This window comes from Melospiza melodia, chromosome 1, assembly GCF_035770615.1.
Source record: "Melospiza melodia melodia isolate bMelMel2 chromosome 1, bMelMel2.pri, whole genome shotgun sequence".
NCBI classification, from domain to species: Eukaryota; Metazoa; Chordata; class Aves; order Passeriformes; family Passerellidae; genus Melospiza; species Melospiza melodia.
This window is the reverse complement of record NC_086194.1, coordinates 31,208,014-31,220,719: the sequence shown is the minus strand read 5'-3', so window position 1 is coordinate 31,220,719 and position 12,706 is coordinate 31,208,014. Positions and strand designations below refer to the sequence as shown.

Here is a 12,706-nt window from a genome sequence, read left to right as displayed (position 1 = left end):
CTCAGTGATTGGGAAGCGCTAAAGCGGGTCAAAATTAGGATGCGCCTGGATGCTGCCCCGCGGGTAATTCCCATTTCCTTCTTTTCTCTACAGCCGTGCCCGCTGCAGCGAGGAAAGCCCGAGAGGTGCGGGCTCTCCCCGGCCGCTCGGGGCTGTTGTCCCCAGCACGGGCACTGAGGGGCTCGCTGAGCCCTCCGCAGCAGCGCTCGGGGGCTGGGCACCCCCAAAACCTCCCGGCCCGGCCCTCAGCACCACCCCAAAGCCGAGCGCTATGCGGAGGAGTTTGAGAGAGAAACCGCGGAGAGGGAAACGGAGAAAGAGCTTGGGGTAAGGATGTATGTGCGTGCGTGTGGGGATGGCAGATCACTTGTGAATGGCTTGAAAAAAATAATTGGGGGAGGGCGTGGAGGGGGGGAAGCGGAAACTTTCCTATAAAACTCAGCAAAAGTCCCTCCTCTCCACGTCAGGCCAATGACACTGCTGCCCCCAAACTTTCCGCCAGCAGGAGCTATAAGAACCTCCAAGTCTTCAACTTTCTCCCAATCCCAGACACCTCGAAGGGGCTCCAAGGAGGGATCGGGAGGGATTTTTTTTTTGGTTGGCCTTTTTATTTTTTTGCTCTTGGATCCTGATGCCATCCCCCCTCCCCCCAAAGTGAGGTCCTCCCTCCTTCCTTCCCTCCTCCTTCTCCTCGCAGGCCAGCGAAGCAGCCGATCAAGGGGGAGCTGGCGGGTTAGGTGCCCCCCTCTTCTCCCTGCCCTCCCCCCCCTCCCGGCCCGCTTCTCGCGTCTCCCCCCAGAGATGATGCAGCAGGACGAGTCAAACTCTCCAGTCTCCCCCGCCGACGACAGCTTGAGCAACAGCGAAGAGGAGCCGGACCGGCAGCAGCTGCCCAACAACAAGAGAGGGGGGCGCAAGCGCCGCTCCAGCCGCCGCAGCGCCGGCGGCGCCGTCGGGGCCGCGGACGAGCCGTGCAGCCCGGCCCAAGGCAAGCGGGGCAAGAAGTGCGGGGCGGGCGGGGGCGGCGGCGGCGGCGGCAGCAGCAGCGGCGGCGGCAGCCCCCAGTCCTACGAGGAGCTGCAGACCCAGCGGGTCATGGCCAACGTGCGGGAGCGGCAGCGCACGCAGTCGCTGAACGAAGCCTTCGCCGCCCTGCGGAAGATCATCCCCACGCTGCCCTCGGACAAGCTGAGCAAGATCCAGACCCTCAAGCTGGCGGCCAGGTACATCGACTTCCTCTACCAGGTCTTACAGAGCGACGAGCTGGACTCCAAGATGGCAAGCTGCAGCTATGTGGCCCACGAGCGGCTCAGCTACGCCTTCTCGGTGTGGAGAATGGAGGGCGCCTGGTCCATGTCCGCATCCCACTAGCAGGCGGCGTCCCCCACCCGCATCCCCCCGGCAGGAGCCCTAGGTAAGGCAGGGACCCCGAACCCGGCGGGAGGAAGCGGGGAGGGAGGCCAGAGGCCGCGCCGTGAGCCGGGCACGCGTGGCCGTGGGGCAGAGGGCCCGCAGCCGCCGCAGGGCCTGGCTGCCCGAGCGGGGCGGCCGGAGGGGCCTCCCCCGGCGCGGCCGTCCCTCCTCCTGCGCGGCCCGAGCCCCCGGGCCCACGCGTGGCCGGGCTGCGGGCGGGACGCGGCGGGTGTGCCCCAGCCAGATGGGGCCGGCCTGAGATCGCTTTTCCACCAAACGCTGCGGAGCCAGCGGGGCTGCTGGGATGGCTCCTGCTGCCGCCGCCGCCGCCGCCGCTGCCGCTCGTATTTTGAAGTGAATCCTTGTCCTCCCGTTGCGCTGCCCGATAAGGGTTTCCTACCGCCCTGTCCCTTCCCTCGGCCCTGACACCAGGCACCGCCAGGCTGGGGTGTCACACGGTCACCGCGCCGCCCGCACGGCGAGCTCGCCCTTCTCCATTCCTGCCCGATGCGCGATTTCCAGAGACAGAGAGGTGTAGGTAGATGTCTGTGTAACTTTCGTTTCAGTAACGAGTTTTCCGCCCTTTTTGGGTTTTTGCAGATGACATTGTTCCCACAGAAGGAGAGAATGGACAATCTAGAGACTCTGAAGTTGGATACGATTTTTTTTTTTGATCTTTTCCAACCAAAAAATGTGCCAAGGATTTCTTGGAAATTAGAAGAGTAAAATCCAAATTCAAAGCAGGGCGTGGGGAGCACTTAAGGAAAGAGAAAGAGAGAAGGGCTTTGGACAGTGACTACCCTCTGGGCGTCGGTACAATCCACACATCTCTGCATTCTGATAGAAGTCTGAATCGTTCGATTTTATTTTTTTTTTTAATTTTGACGAAGAATGTTGGAATCGAACTTTTTTTTTGTTTGCCCTTTTTTTTTTTTGCATGCATGCATTCCCAAGAGGTCGTGCTTATGAGCCACTGATGAAAGGAAATACATTATTGTGGACTTTCTTCATTCTTGAATGAAACCAAGCAGCCAACCAAAAATATCCCTGTAGAGATGAAAACCTTTTTTATTTTTTTTTAATTTTTTTTTTAGGGGGGAATAAGCTGGGCTCAAACTGTCATATACCCGGTTCCTAACTTTTTTATTATTAATATTTTTCCTCTGAGAAAAAAAATTAAACATTTTATTTATTTATTGATGACCCATGTTAAAATGCAAATAGATCCGGTGTCTAAATGCATTCCTATTTTTATGATTGTTTTGTAAATATCATTGTATATTATTTTTCTGCAATAAATAAATATGATTGAAATTTTAATAACCTTAAAGTTTGGTGTCTCTGAGAACTCAGGGTTAGAGCTGTAGATAAATACCTGCTTGTTGAGCTGTAAAGACACCCAAGAGGGAGGGGGCACTAGTATAAACAAACCAGGCGAAAAACGCAAATAAACTAGCTACTGACAGACACAGGCAGGTTATTTATTGAGACAGCTTTATTATTCTGTGCTGAAGCTCACTGCATCTGCAGAGGAAGGTGTTGTCTCTTCTCTCTTTCTCTCGCCCTTTAATCTTCTCGCCAGGCACGGCGGAGTTGTGTGGGGAGCGCAGTTTTCGCAGCAGCCGAGCTCTATCCGCGCCTTGGTGCTTTGCCCCCAGATGCGAGGCAGGAGCAGGGCCCGTTTCCCAGCCCCCGGCGCAGGTACTTTTGCTGATATCGCTGAAGAAGCGGCATGGGTGTTAAACAGGGATTCGTCCATCCAAAGGGAAAGCAAAAGAAAGTGAGATTGAAATAGGGAAGTGTCTAGCGAGTGGGGCTTTCCGGTGGAAGTGATGTTTGACTGCTCTGCTCTCTAGGGTTTTATATAATATATATATACTAGCGATCACATTTTCGTTTGGCAAAGCACGGAGGGATACTCTAACCCCACTCTTCTCCTTCTCTACGTGCAGGGCGCACATTGCCCCTCTTTCTTTTCACCACGCTTTCCGCGGGGTCCCAGCATGCGGCGAGAACCCGACTGCAACAGAGAGGGAACCTCCAGATCTGAGGGCTTGGGAGGAAGGGGAAAGGGAAGTCGTAAAAAGAACCCCAGAAAACATAACAAGACGATCCAAACCCCAGCCCCTATAACCGGACAGCTGATTGTCTCTGCTGTCACTCGCTTATCTCCCAGCGCTTGGCAGCCGGGCAGGAGGGGGGAGCGGCGCCTCCTGCCCCTCCGTGGCCGCGAAAGGTGCACGGGGAGCGCTGCGGCCCTGGGCGCTGAGCTGGGCCCTCCGTGGAGCCGGGGACTCTGCTGGCCCAAGTCTGGGGTAAATGGGATGGGGTGCTTTTCCAAGACAGAGCCTGTTCGCATAGCCCATGAGTTGACTTTATTTCCTGTATTTGTTTCCACATTCACATATTGCCGTCTGTTACCCACATAGCACTGTTGTGAATATAATATTGGGCGTATTTTAAACCGGTGCGCGGTGTTTACAGTGGAGAGTTCGCAGCGCTTGTTTGCACTGAAGGATTAGCGAGCACTTGAAAATTAGATGACGGCCCCGGTGGTCGCAGCTCTCAGTGATGGAGAGGAGGGGAAGCCGCTGCGAGCTCCCGAGGGGTCGCTGCCTTTCCCCGGCACCCTGGCACCCGCAGCTGCCCTCTCAGAGACCCCGAACCCCCGGCCCCAATGCTGCCGAGGAGCAGGTAAAGTCTGCCTGCGTTACCCCGGCTGCAGCGAAGGCGAGAGGCACGGGGAGCCGGCGCAGCTTTGGCAGTGGAGCTAGGGGGATTTGGGAGCTTATAGAAGGTCTCGGTTGTTCCTTTTGGGGAAGAAATCACACCAGGGAAAGGTGGGGAAAACTCCTCATATTTAGGAAGAAAACAGGTTCCGGGAATGAAAAAAAAACAACCAACCAGACGAGCTGCTCGGTGCTGAAGGGAAGGCGTGTTTTGTGGAAGGGTATTCCTGCGAAATATGAACGAGGAATCAAGTGCACTCTAAAAGCCACGAATCAAACTGTGCTCGGCCTCAGAAATCGGGAGAGGCCCCGCTTGATGGACTGAAACCTGACTGGCTCTTTTGCAGCTGGCAAGAGGCCTCTGGGCCAGCCGGTCAACACCTTTCCAGCAAGCTGAACACCCGAGTGAGGAAAATCCCCAATTCCTATCCGTGGGGCTCCTGCCACCGGCAGGTCTGCCTTTCTCGCTTCTGTGTCCCTCCGAGCGGGTCCCTGCCGGCGCGGCAGCGTTCCTGGGCAGCAGGCACTCAGCCGGTGCTCCTTCCCGGCTGACAACCGCTACCTCTGCCCTCTGCCTCATTAAAAAAAATAAATCATAAAAAATAGATAAACCTGTTTTAAAACTCAGGGCGTACCCTTTCCTGGGTTGAAATTGAGGACTGCAGATGCCTGGTGCTCCCCGAGCTAGAGCCAAAAACGATTAAGTCAGCGTCAGGCTTACTGAAGGAAAAAAGAAATAATATGTATATTAATTTGCCTTCTGGGAATTTTAAACACTCTGGCAATCGGAAAATTAACTCTGCCTTTAGAAACCTTGATTGATTTCGCTATTTGCTCAGAGGCATCGATCTGTCCCGTTTATTCTCAGGCTGAGAGAGAGGTCCGGTGGCACCGCGGCCGCGGCGGTGCCGGCGCTGCGCTCCTGCGGGGCGGCGGGCGGGGGGCTCCGCACATTCCTGGGCTTGGCAGGGGCCGCCCCGCTGCTTTCTCCGAGCCCGTATCGGATTCCTCCCCGGAGTATGATTTCACTTGAAGTCCTGCCCAGGAGCCCTTCAAAGTGCGCTCTTGTCCCGCTCCCATGATGTCAGGCGGTTTTCCCTGCATCTGTAATTTTAAGAAAAACAAACAAACGCACCGTGGGGATGTGGGGGGAAACGGAGGGAGAGGGCGGGGGCGCAAAAGTCACGGAAAAGCGCAGGGGGAGAGGGACTCACCTGCGGCGGCGGCGGCAGCTCGGGCACCTGCCTCCCGGGGCCCGGCCGCTCCCGGGAACGGGCTCAGCTCCCGCTCCGCTGCTCCCCCGGCTCCTCTCGGCGGCTGCACCGGCCCGGCTCACACGGCTCTCCCCTCACCTGCCCGCTCCGAGAGGCAGCAGACCCGCCGGGAGAGCGAGAGCGCTCCCGCCATAAATTAGCATCTTTGGGAAGCGGGTGGTGGCGGTGCTGACGGCAAATCCAATCCACCCCGTAAAGGGATCCGGGAGGCTAAAGCAAAAGAGAAAAAAAAAAGAGGCGCACACATCCACATCCCATCAGGACTTATTTTATTTGCTGCACGCATAACCTGCCCGCAGTAAACATGGCACAGGATGTATTTTACATTAACTTCTGCACCAGCTTCTTTCGACTTCAGTCCACTTAATGTTCTTGGCAAATCAAAGCACGTGTCCTTTGAAGAAGGTGTGTAATTGGAGTTTAAGGCATGTATGGAATTCCCAGATGTCTATAAAGTAAGAAGGAGCATTTGGCAGGTCACTTGAAGGTGGAGCAGGTTAAAATCACTTGTAGAAAAGTCCCCCTTTTCTTTCTTGAAAGCAAACAAGCCGGCCATTTATAAGGACCAAGTGATCGACATTGCGGGAGGCTTAGAACGGTTTTACAGAGCAAGAACAATAAAGCAGCGGAAACCTAACGATGATGGTAGCACCCGTTTTAAAATCCGAAATAAAACGCAAAGCAAAACTAAATATTCAGATCGGCGAAAAAGCTGTCCTTTCTCTTAGTAATTCTCTGTCTCCTCCGCCCGCTCAGGAGCCCTTGCGTTGTTGTTATCTACGCAGTCGTCTTGTCTTGGTTAGCGGACACTTCCTCACTCTTTTCATAGAGAGGTGACGTTAAATTTGCAGAAACTTTACAAAAATTCTCTTCTGCACTGTATGGACACGGGCAAGAAAAGAAGTGTTTTACTCCAAAATAATTCAGGGGAACCACGCCGGGATAAAGACGACTGCAAAGGTATCGGGAGCAATTAATAACAGCAGAAATAATAACGAAATAGGTTTGGGACAATTAGATGATGATCACTTCACTTTGGGAGTATTATCAGCATTCGTAAGAAATATTAGCCCGAGCAGGACTATGGGTTCGCTTGGGGGGAGGGGAGGGAGTGGGGACGCAAATCCTCTTTGCTGGGCTGCAGAAATCCCAAAGAGAAATATTGCGGCGGGAAGAAGACCCGCTCTGCCCTCGTAATGCGGGGAAATTCGGAGGTGGGAGGGGGCGAGATGAGGAAGGATGCTCTTGGACGGGTCGGGGTCGCCCCCTCATGATTAGGGTTGCTTTGTTCTTTTCGGGCAGAGGCAGAGTCATTAACAAGCAGTCAAGAAAGGAGCAATACCGCGACTGCAGCCGTGAAGGAAAGGAGGGCTTCAGAGGGGAAGGGATTTTGACATGTGAAAAGTTAAGCAGGTACCTGAAGGAGGTTTATTTTGACCAGATGTTAGAGCTTTTATGAAAATGTCACGTGAAGCGAACAGATGTAGAACTTGCAAATAGAGCCCCGCCTTGTAAACACTGGGAAGAGAAAGGCTCACAGAAATTCAAGCATAAATCATTCCTCTTTTTCTATACGCATGTATTTGCACATAAATGTGCAGTATGCAGGCTCTACTAAAAATGCATTTTATTTGTTTGTGTAACAAAAAAAGCAGCCGTTCTATCCCAGCTTGCCATACTCTTCCAGCGCGCCTATCCAGTTTCCTTCCTTCCTTCCTTCCTTCCTTCCTTCCTTCCTTCCTTCCTTCCTTCCTTCCTTCCTTCCTTCCTTCCTTCCTTCCTTCCCTTCCTTCCTTCCTTCCTTCCTTCCTTCCTTCCTTCCTTCCTTCCTTCCTTTCCATCCTTCCTCCTTCCTTCCTTCCTTCCTTCCTTCCTTCCTTCCTTCCTTCCTTCCTTCTTCCCTTCCTTCCTTCCTTCCTTCCTTCCTTCCTTCCTTCCTTCCTTCCCTTCCATTTCTTTTACCTTTTCTTTCTTTTTATCTTTTTTCCTTTCTCCCTCCATCTCTTACTCTTGTTCATTCTTCTCTCTCTTTTTTTTTTCTCTATCTTTCTCGCTCTCTTTTCTCATTCTTTCTTTCCCGCCGGTTGACGCCCTCCTCCTTTATTCTCGGGTCCGTTTGATCCCAGGGAAAGTATCGGATCTCTCCTGGGAGGAGAACTGAAACTAATCAATTGCCTTCTATTTGAAGGTGGTAGGAGCTCCTGTGCACCGAGGAAAGCCTGGGCTGGCGGCCCCCAGGGCTCCGGGCGCGGCGCAGGAGGGCGGATCTGCTCGGCTGTGCCCGGCTCTGCTCGGCTGTGCCCGGCTGTGCTCGGCTGTGCCCGGCTGTGCCGGCCGTGCTCGGCTGTGCCCGGCTGTGCCCGGCTGTGCTCGGCTGTGCCCGGCTCTGCTCGGCTGTGCCCGGCTGTGCCCGGCTGTGCTCGGCTGTGCCCGGCTGCGCTCGGCTGTGCCCGGCTGTGCCCGGCTCTGCTCGGCTGTGCCCGGCTGTGCTCGGCTGTGCTCGGCTGTGCCCGGCTGTGCCCGGCCGTGCTCGGCTGTGCCCGGCTGTGCCCGGCTGTGCTCGGCTGTGCCCGGCTCTGCTCGGCTGTGCCCGGCTGTGCCCGGCTGTGCTCGGCTGTGCCCGGCTGCGCTCGGCTGTGCCCGGCTGTGCCCGGCTCTGCTCGGCTGTGCCCGGCTGTGCTCGGCTGTGCTCGGCTGTGCCCGGCTGCGCTCGGCTGTGCCCGGCTGTGCCCGGCTCTGCCCGGCTCTGCCCGGCTCTGCTCGGCTGTGCCCGGCTGTGCCCGGCTCTGCTCGGCTGTGCCCGGCTGTGCCCGGCTCTGCCCGGCTGTGCCCGGCTGTGCCCGGCTGTGCCCGGCTGTGCCCGGCTCTGCTCGGCTCTGCCCGGCTGTGCCCGGCTGTGCCGGCTGTGCCCGGCTGTGCCCGGCTCTGCTCGGCTGTGCCCGGCTGTGCCCGGCTCTGCTCGGCTCTGCCCGGCTGTGCCCGGCTGTGCCCGGCTGTGCCCGGCTGTGCCCGGCTCTGCTCGGCTCTGCTCGGCTGTGCCCGGCTCTGCCCGGCTCTGCGGCCGCTCCCGGACCCGGGGTCCGTGGGCGAGGGACCCCCTGCCCTGCCCTGCCCTGCCCTGCCCTACCCTGCCCGGCCCCGGGCAGAGCCACGGCTCTCCAGGAAATTAAAAGCTGTCCGACGTGTGCAGCAAGGCGCAGCCTGTCCCTCCGTAGATGCCAGCCCTGCGTTCCGGGGTGGGTTTTTCATTTTTTCCTTTTGTACGGTTTTCCGGAAAGCCCTCTGGTATTTTAATGTGAAATGGATGTCAGAGCCCGCCGTCCGCGGTTATCCGTGCGGCCGCAGGCGGCAGGTGGTGGGGCGGAAGGTGTTCCCTCTGCCAGCCCAGCAGAACGGCTCGGGAATGGCCAAGGGAAGGATCCCCGCTGGAGCCAGAGGCAGGCCGAGGGCTGTCGCACTCCTGCAAACAGCCTGCCTGTGTTTCATTCACAGAGCACCTCGAGGAGCTGTAGATATGCCTTGCTTATTTCTGCACATCTGTTTCTGCAAGTGGATTTGACATAATAATTTTGAGCTGCGATGGAGGCTTTTATAATAGGTACCCCTATTAAATAACAGACGAGTTTTCACTGAATTATGCTGGACAGAAATTATTCAGTCCTTATTTTACTTTTTATGCAAATATTTTCAAAGGCTAAAAGGCTGATATCAAGCACGTTAACTTTTAGAATGACAATGCAGGAGTATATAACGCAGATAAATAGGCTGAGGTGCTATCCATAATAGATAGCATCAGTCTAGAAATCCCTGGGGATTCTTAATCTAAATTTATTGCCTTTGAGTCCCAATCACATGATCTTGCAAAAATGCTTAAAGTTTTTTAAAATAAAGGACCCTTTTCATTAAAGGAATGGAGTCTTTTCTTTCTCCCCCCTTCATTTCTCATCTATTAATTCTATAAACGACAGACTCAGGATAGTCAGCTGATCTCACGATTTTCAGCAAATGATGATTTGTATTGTATTTTTTAATGCAATTTAGAAAACAAAGGGATTTTTTTTTTTGTGTCAGAATTTGAAAAGGAGTGAGACTTTCCTTTGTTTGTGAAAATGTATAAATTCTGGACACAGCCACAAGCACACACACACACACACACTCACTTCTGAAACACAGAGCTATCAAACATGTTTAGCGACAGAGTGAGACGCTGTCTACGAAGGGGTTGTTGATATAAGTGCCAAATTCGTGTTAATTTCAAACAGGCAGCTAATTCCTCCACGGAACCTCAGCACTTTCAAGGTGCTTTGCAATGCTTCATATTTAATTATTTGAAATGGAAAATATACCCGTTTCCCATGAAGAAAGATTAGCTGATTGATGAGGGAGGTTTTCTTCCTTTCTTCCTTTCCTTTCCTTTTTCCTTTCCTTTTTCCTTTCCTTTTTCCTTTCCTTTTTCCTTTCCTTTTTCCTTTCCTTTCCTTTCCTTTCCTTTCCTTTCCTTTCCTTTCCTTTCCTTTCCTTTCCTTTCCTTTCCTTTCCTTTCCTTTCCTTTCCTTTCCTTTCCTTTCCTTTCCTTCCTTTCCTTTCCTTTCCTTTCCTTTCCTTTCCTTTCCTTTCCTTTCCTTTCCTTTCCTTCCTTCTCTCTTGCTTTCTGTCTTTCTCCCTCTCTAAGCATCCTGAAACACCTTTCAACTTCAAGGTTTTTACACCAATATAAACCAGATCCAGAACAGACTCCCTTCCCCCCTTCTCCCCGTCCTCAGATCTGAACTTAAAACATATATCATAGATCCGTTTTCATCCAGCAAATTTAGACATAGTTCCTCGACCTGTATTTTCAAAGAGATTTTGGGCTGGAGTCTGCAATATTTAATCCAGTCAGCTATTAAATGTCCTCCAGCTTGAATCAAGAATTTAAACAGGCATCTGTGCTGGGGATAATGACAGCTAAAGCAGTTTGGGGTATAGTGTGTGTGGCAGAGAGGGAGGAAATGGACAGAAGAATAATGATTAAGTCTTTGATTTGGAAAATTCCTGAGTTTTAGGAGTTCTGTCAGGGTATTGGTGGGGGAGAACATAAAAGAAACCCCTTTGCTCAAAGGCATGGCTTTAATGGGGAGAAACAGTACCAATGATACGTGACAGTGCCTGACACTGGCCTTTCTCCTGCCTGCCCAGCAGTAACGGGATACCTGCATCCCCAGGGATGGCCGGGCCATCCCTGCTGGACGGGGGGCTCCCATGCAGGGAGGGTTTCCCAGGGTCTGATCCCACCGGGAGGGATCCCCAGCATCTGTTCCCCCGGGCGGGCTTTCCCGAGGTCCCTGCCTGATGGGAGGGGTTCCCCAAGCACCAGAGAGGGAGGGTTTTCCCCTTTTTCCCCTTGAGACCTTGGGATGGATGGGTTGGGGAACTTGAGGGTGTTTAAGACAGAAAACTAACTCTTTCTTTCTTTCTTTCTTTCTTTCTTTCTTTCTTTCTTTCTTCTTTCTTTCTTTCTTTCTTTCTTTCTTTCTTTCTTTCTTTCTTTCTTTCTTTCTTTCTTTCTTTCTTTCTTTCTTTCTTTCTTTCTTTCTTTCTTTCTTTCTTTCTTTCTTTCTCTCTTTCTCTCTTTCTCTCTTTCTCTCTTTCTCTCTTCTTTCTCTCTCTCTCTCTCTCTTCTTTCTCTCTCTCTCTCTCTCTCTTTCTTTCTCTCTCTCTTCTCTCTCTCTCTTCTCTTCTCTCTCTCTCTCTTCCTCTGTCAATTTCTGAGCTGATGGCTATTTGAAAGATGGAGTTAGGTTTTGGGTAGATTCCTAAAATCCTACAGGGCTTGGATCCATGGAAAAGAAGAGAAGAGCAGGGCACCAGGAAGAGGCTCTGCCTTTGACTTGATGAAGCACGTGTCAGATTCTGCAGTTCAGGCAATTAAAACTCGATTCTGATCAAAGGGCTTCATAAATCACCAGGAGAAGTGAACTGGGCAGAGACAGCTGTCTGTGTGAGCAAGCAGGGGGCAGTTTCTTATCCCCACCTTTCAGACACTGTCATCCTCTCACACTGCCTCCATGGAGTCTCACTGGGAGTGGATTTTTCCTGCTGTTTTAGGGAGGTTTGTTTATTTATGGAAGCATTTCAGTAAGAAAAAAATATATGGAAGGAGTTCGTGACCATTGGTGACTACCCCAGGAACAGAGGTGCTACAGTATTTTCTTTTCTGATTACAGAAAAAATGCTAAATTCTGAGGAAATAGTGACGAAAAGTATTTCCCTTACCCTTAAGAAAGAAGCATGAGATGTCTGATGAAGTGTGCTGGCCTCAGCCCTGGTCAGCCCTGAGCACAGGGCAGAAAGCTCATACCCAGGAGCTCCTGGCTCTGCTCTCAGCTGGCTCCACTGCTGGGACCTGAGCAGTGGAAGGGAGAGGTGGAGGGGGAAAAGCAGAAGGGAGAAGGATTTTGCATCTGAGTGAAGGCAAAGTCTCTTCAGTCTTGGAGCAGAGCACAGGGAATTCATGCAGCCCAGTGCGTGCCAGCCCTTGTCTGTGAGCAGCCCTCAGGTGTCAAGGACACTCCTGCCATTCAGCTCCCCACCAGTGCATCTTCCTATGTCAGACGCGGTCTATTGCAGGAGTTTACAGCCTGAAGGGCTGCTCTTTGATATTGGAATTTAGGGGTGAACATATAAGTGCTCTCAAGGCACTTGTCAAATTTGAGTGCTTTCTGGTGTGATTTATGGCAAGAGGCTCCTTTCTGACACTTCCAGATGCCAAACCTTTCACCCTGCAGAAAACGTGCTTGCAAGAGCTGGGTGAGTTTATGCCTGCTCTTTAAAACAGCTGCTCTGGGGTAATAAGGTGGCAGGCAAGCCCAGTAAGGAACTTTTTATGAGATTTGCCAGTGGTTTGAATGGTTTCTACAGTCTCCTTCCAGCATCCAGGCTATCCACTGACATGCAACACTGAACCTATCCTATCCTTCCAGAGGAATGCAGGTCACCTTTTCTCTCACCACGTCATTCCTTCAGATTGCCTTAATTTGGACTTCAGCCAGCTTGCAAACCTTTCTCTGCCCTGTTTGTCATTTTACCAGCTGAATCATCAAGAGACTCTGAAACTCCTTTTAATACGAGGCTTTCAGAGATTTCTCTGAACAGAGGGCAAATATGGAGTGAGAATTTGAGACGGGAAAACAGGGAGCATTCATCTTCAGAGCCCATAAATCACCATGAACTCTCCCAGGCTACTCCAACAAGCCTGGGATTCCCTTGCCAGAGATGAGTCACAGATAAATTACCCAAGGCCCGCAGAGA

General features: G+C 52.6%; 1 protein-coding gene across 1 annotated transcript; it reads left to right on the top strand.

Moving 5' to 3' along the window:
- Positions 1 to 483: 483 nt before the first annotated feature.
- Positions 484 to 2,699, top strand: TWIST1 (twist family bHLH transcription factor 1). Its single transcript, XM_063176699.1, has 2 exons — positions 484 to 1,414; positions 2,014 to 2,699. The coding sequence occupies exon 1, from the start codon at positions 802 to 804 to the stop codon at positions 1,369 to 1,371; it is 570 nt and encodes a 189-aa protein (XP_063032769.1). The 5' UTR covers positions 484 to 801; the 3' UTR covers positions 1,372 to 1,414; positions 2,014 to 2,699.
- The last annotated feature ends 10,007 nt before the right edge of the window (positions 2,700 to 12,706 follow it).

Bases quoted from the DNA above. Each gene is read 5' to 3' on its own strand.
- TWIST1 (XM_063176699.1), top strand. From the start codon at position 802: ATGATGCAGCAGGACGAGTCAAACTCTCCAGTCTCCCCCGCCGACGAC.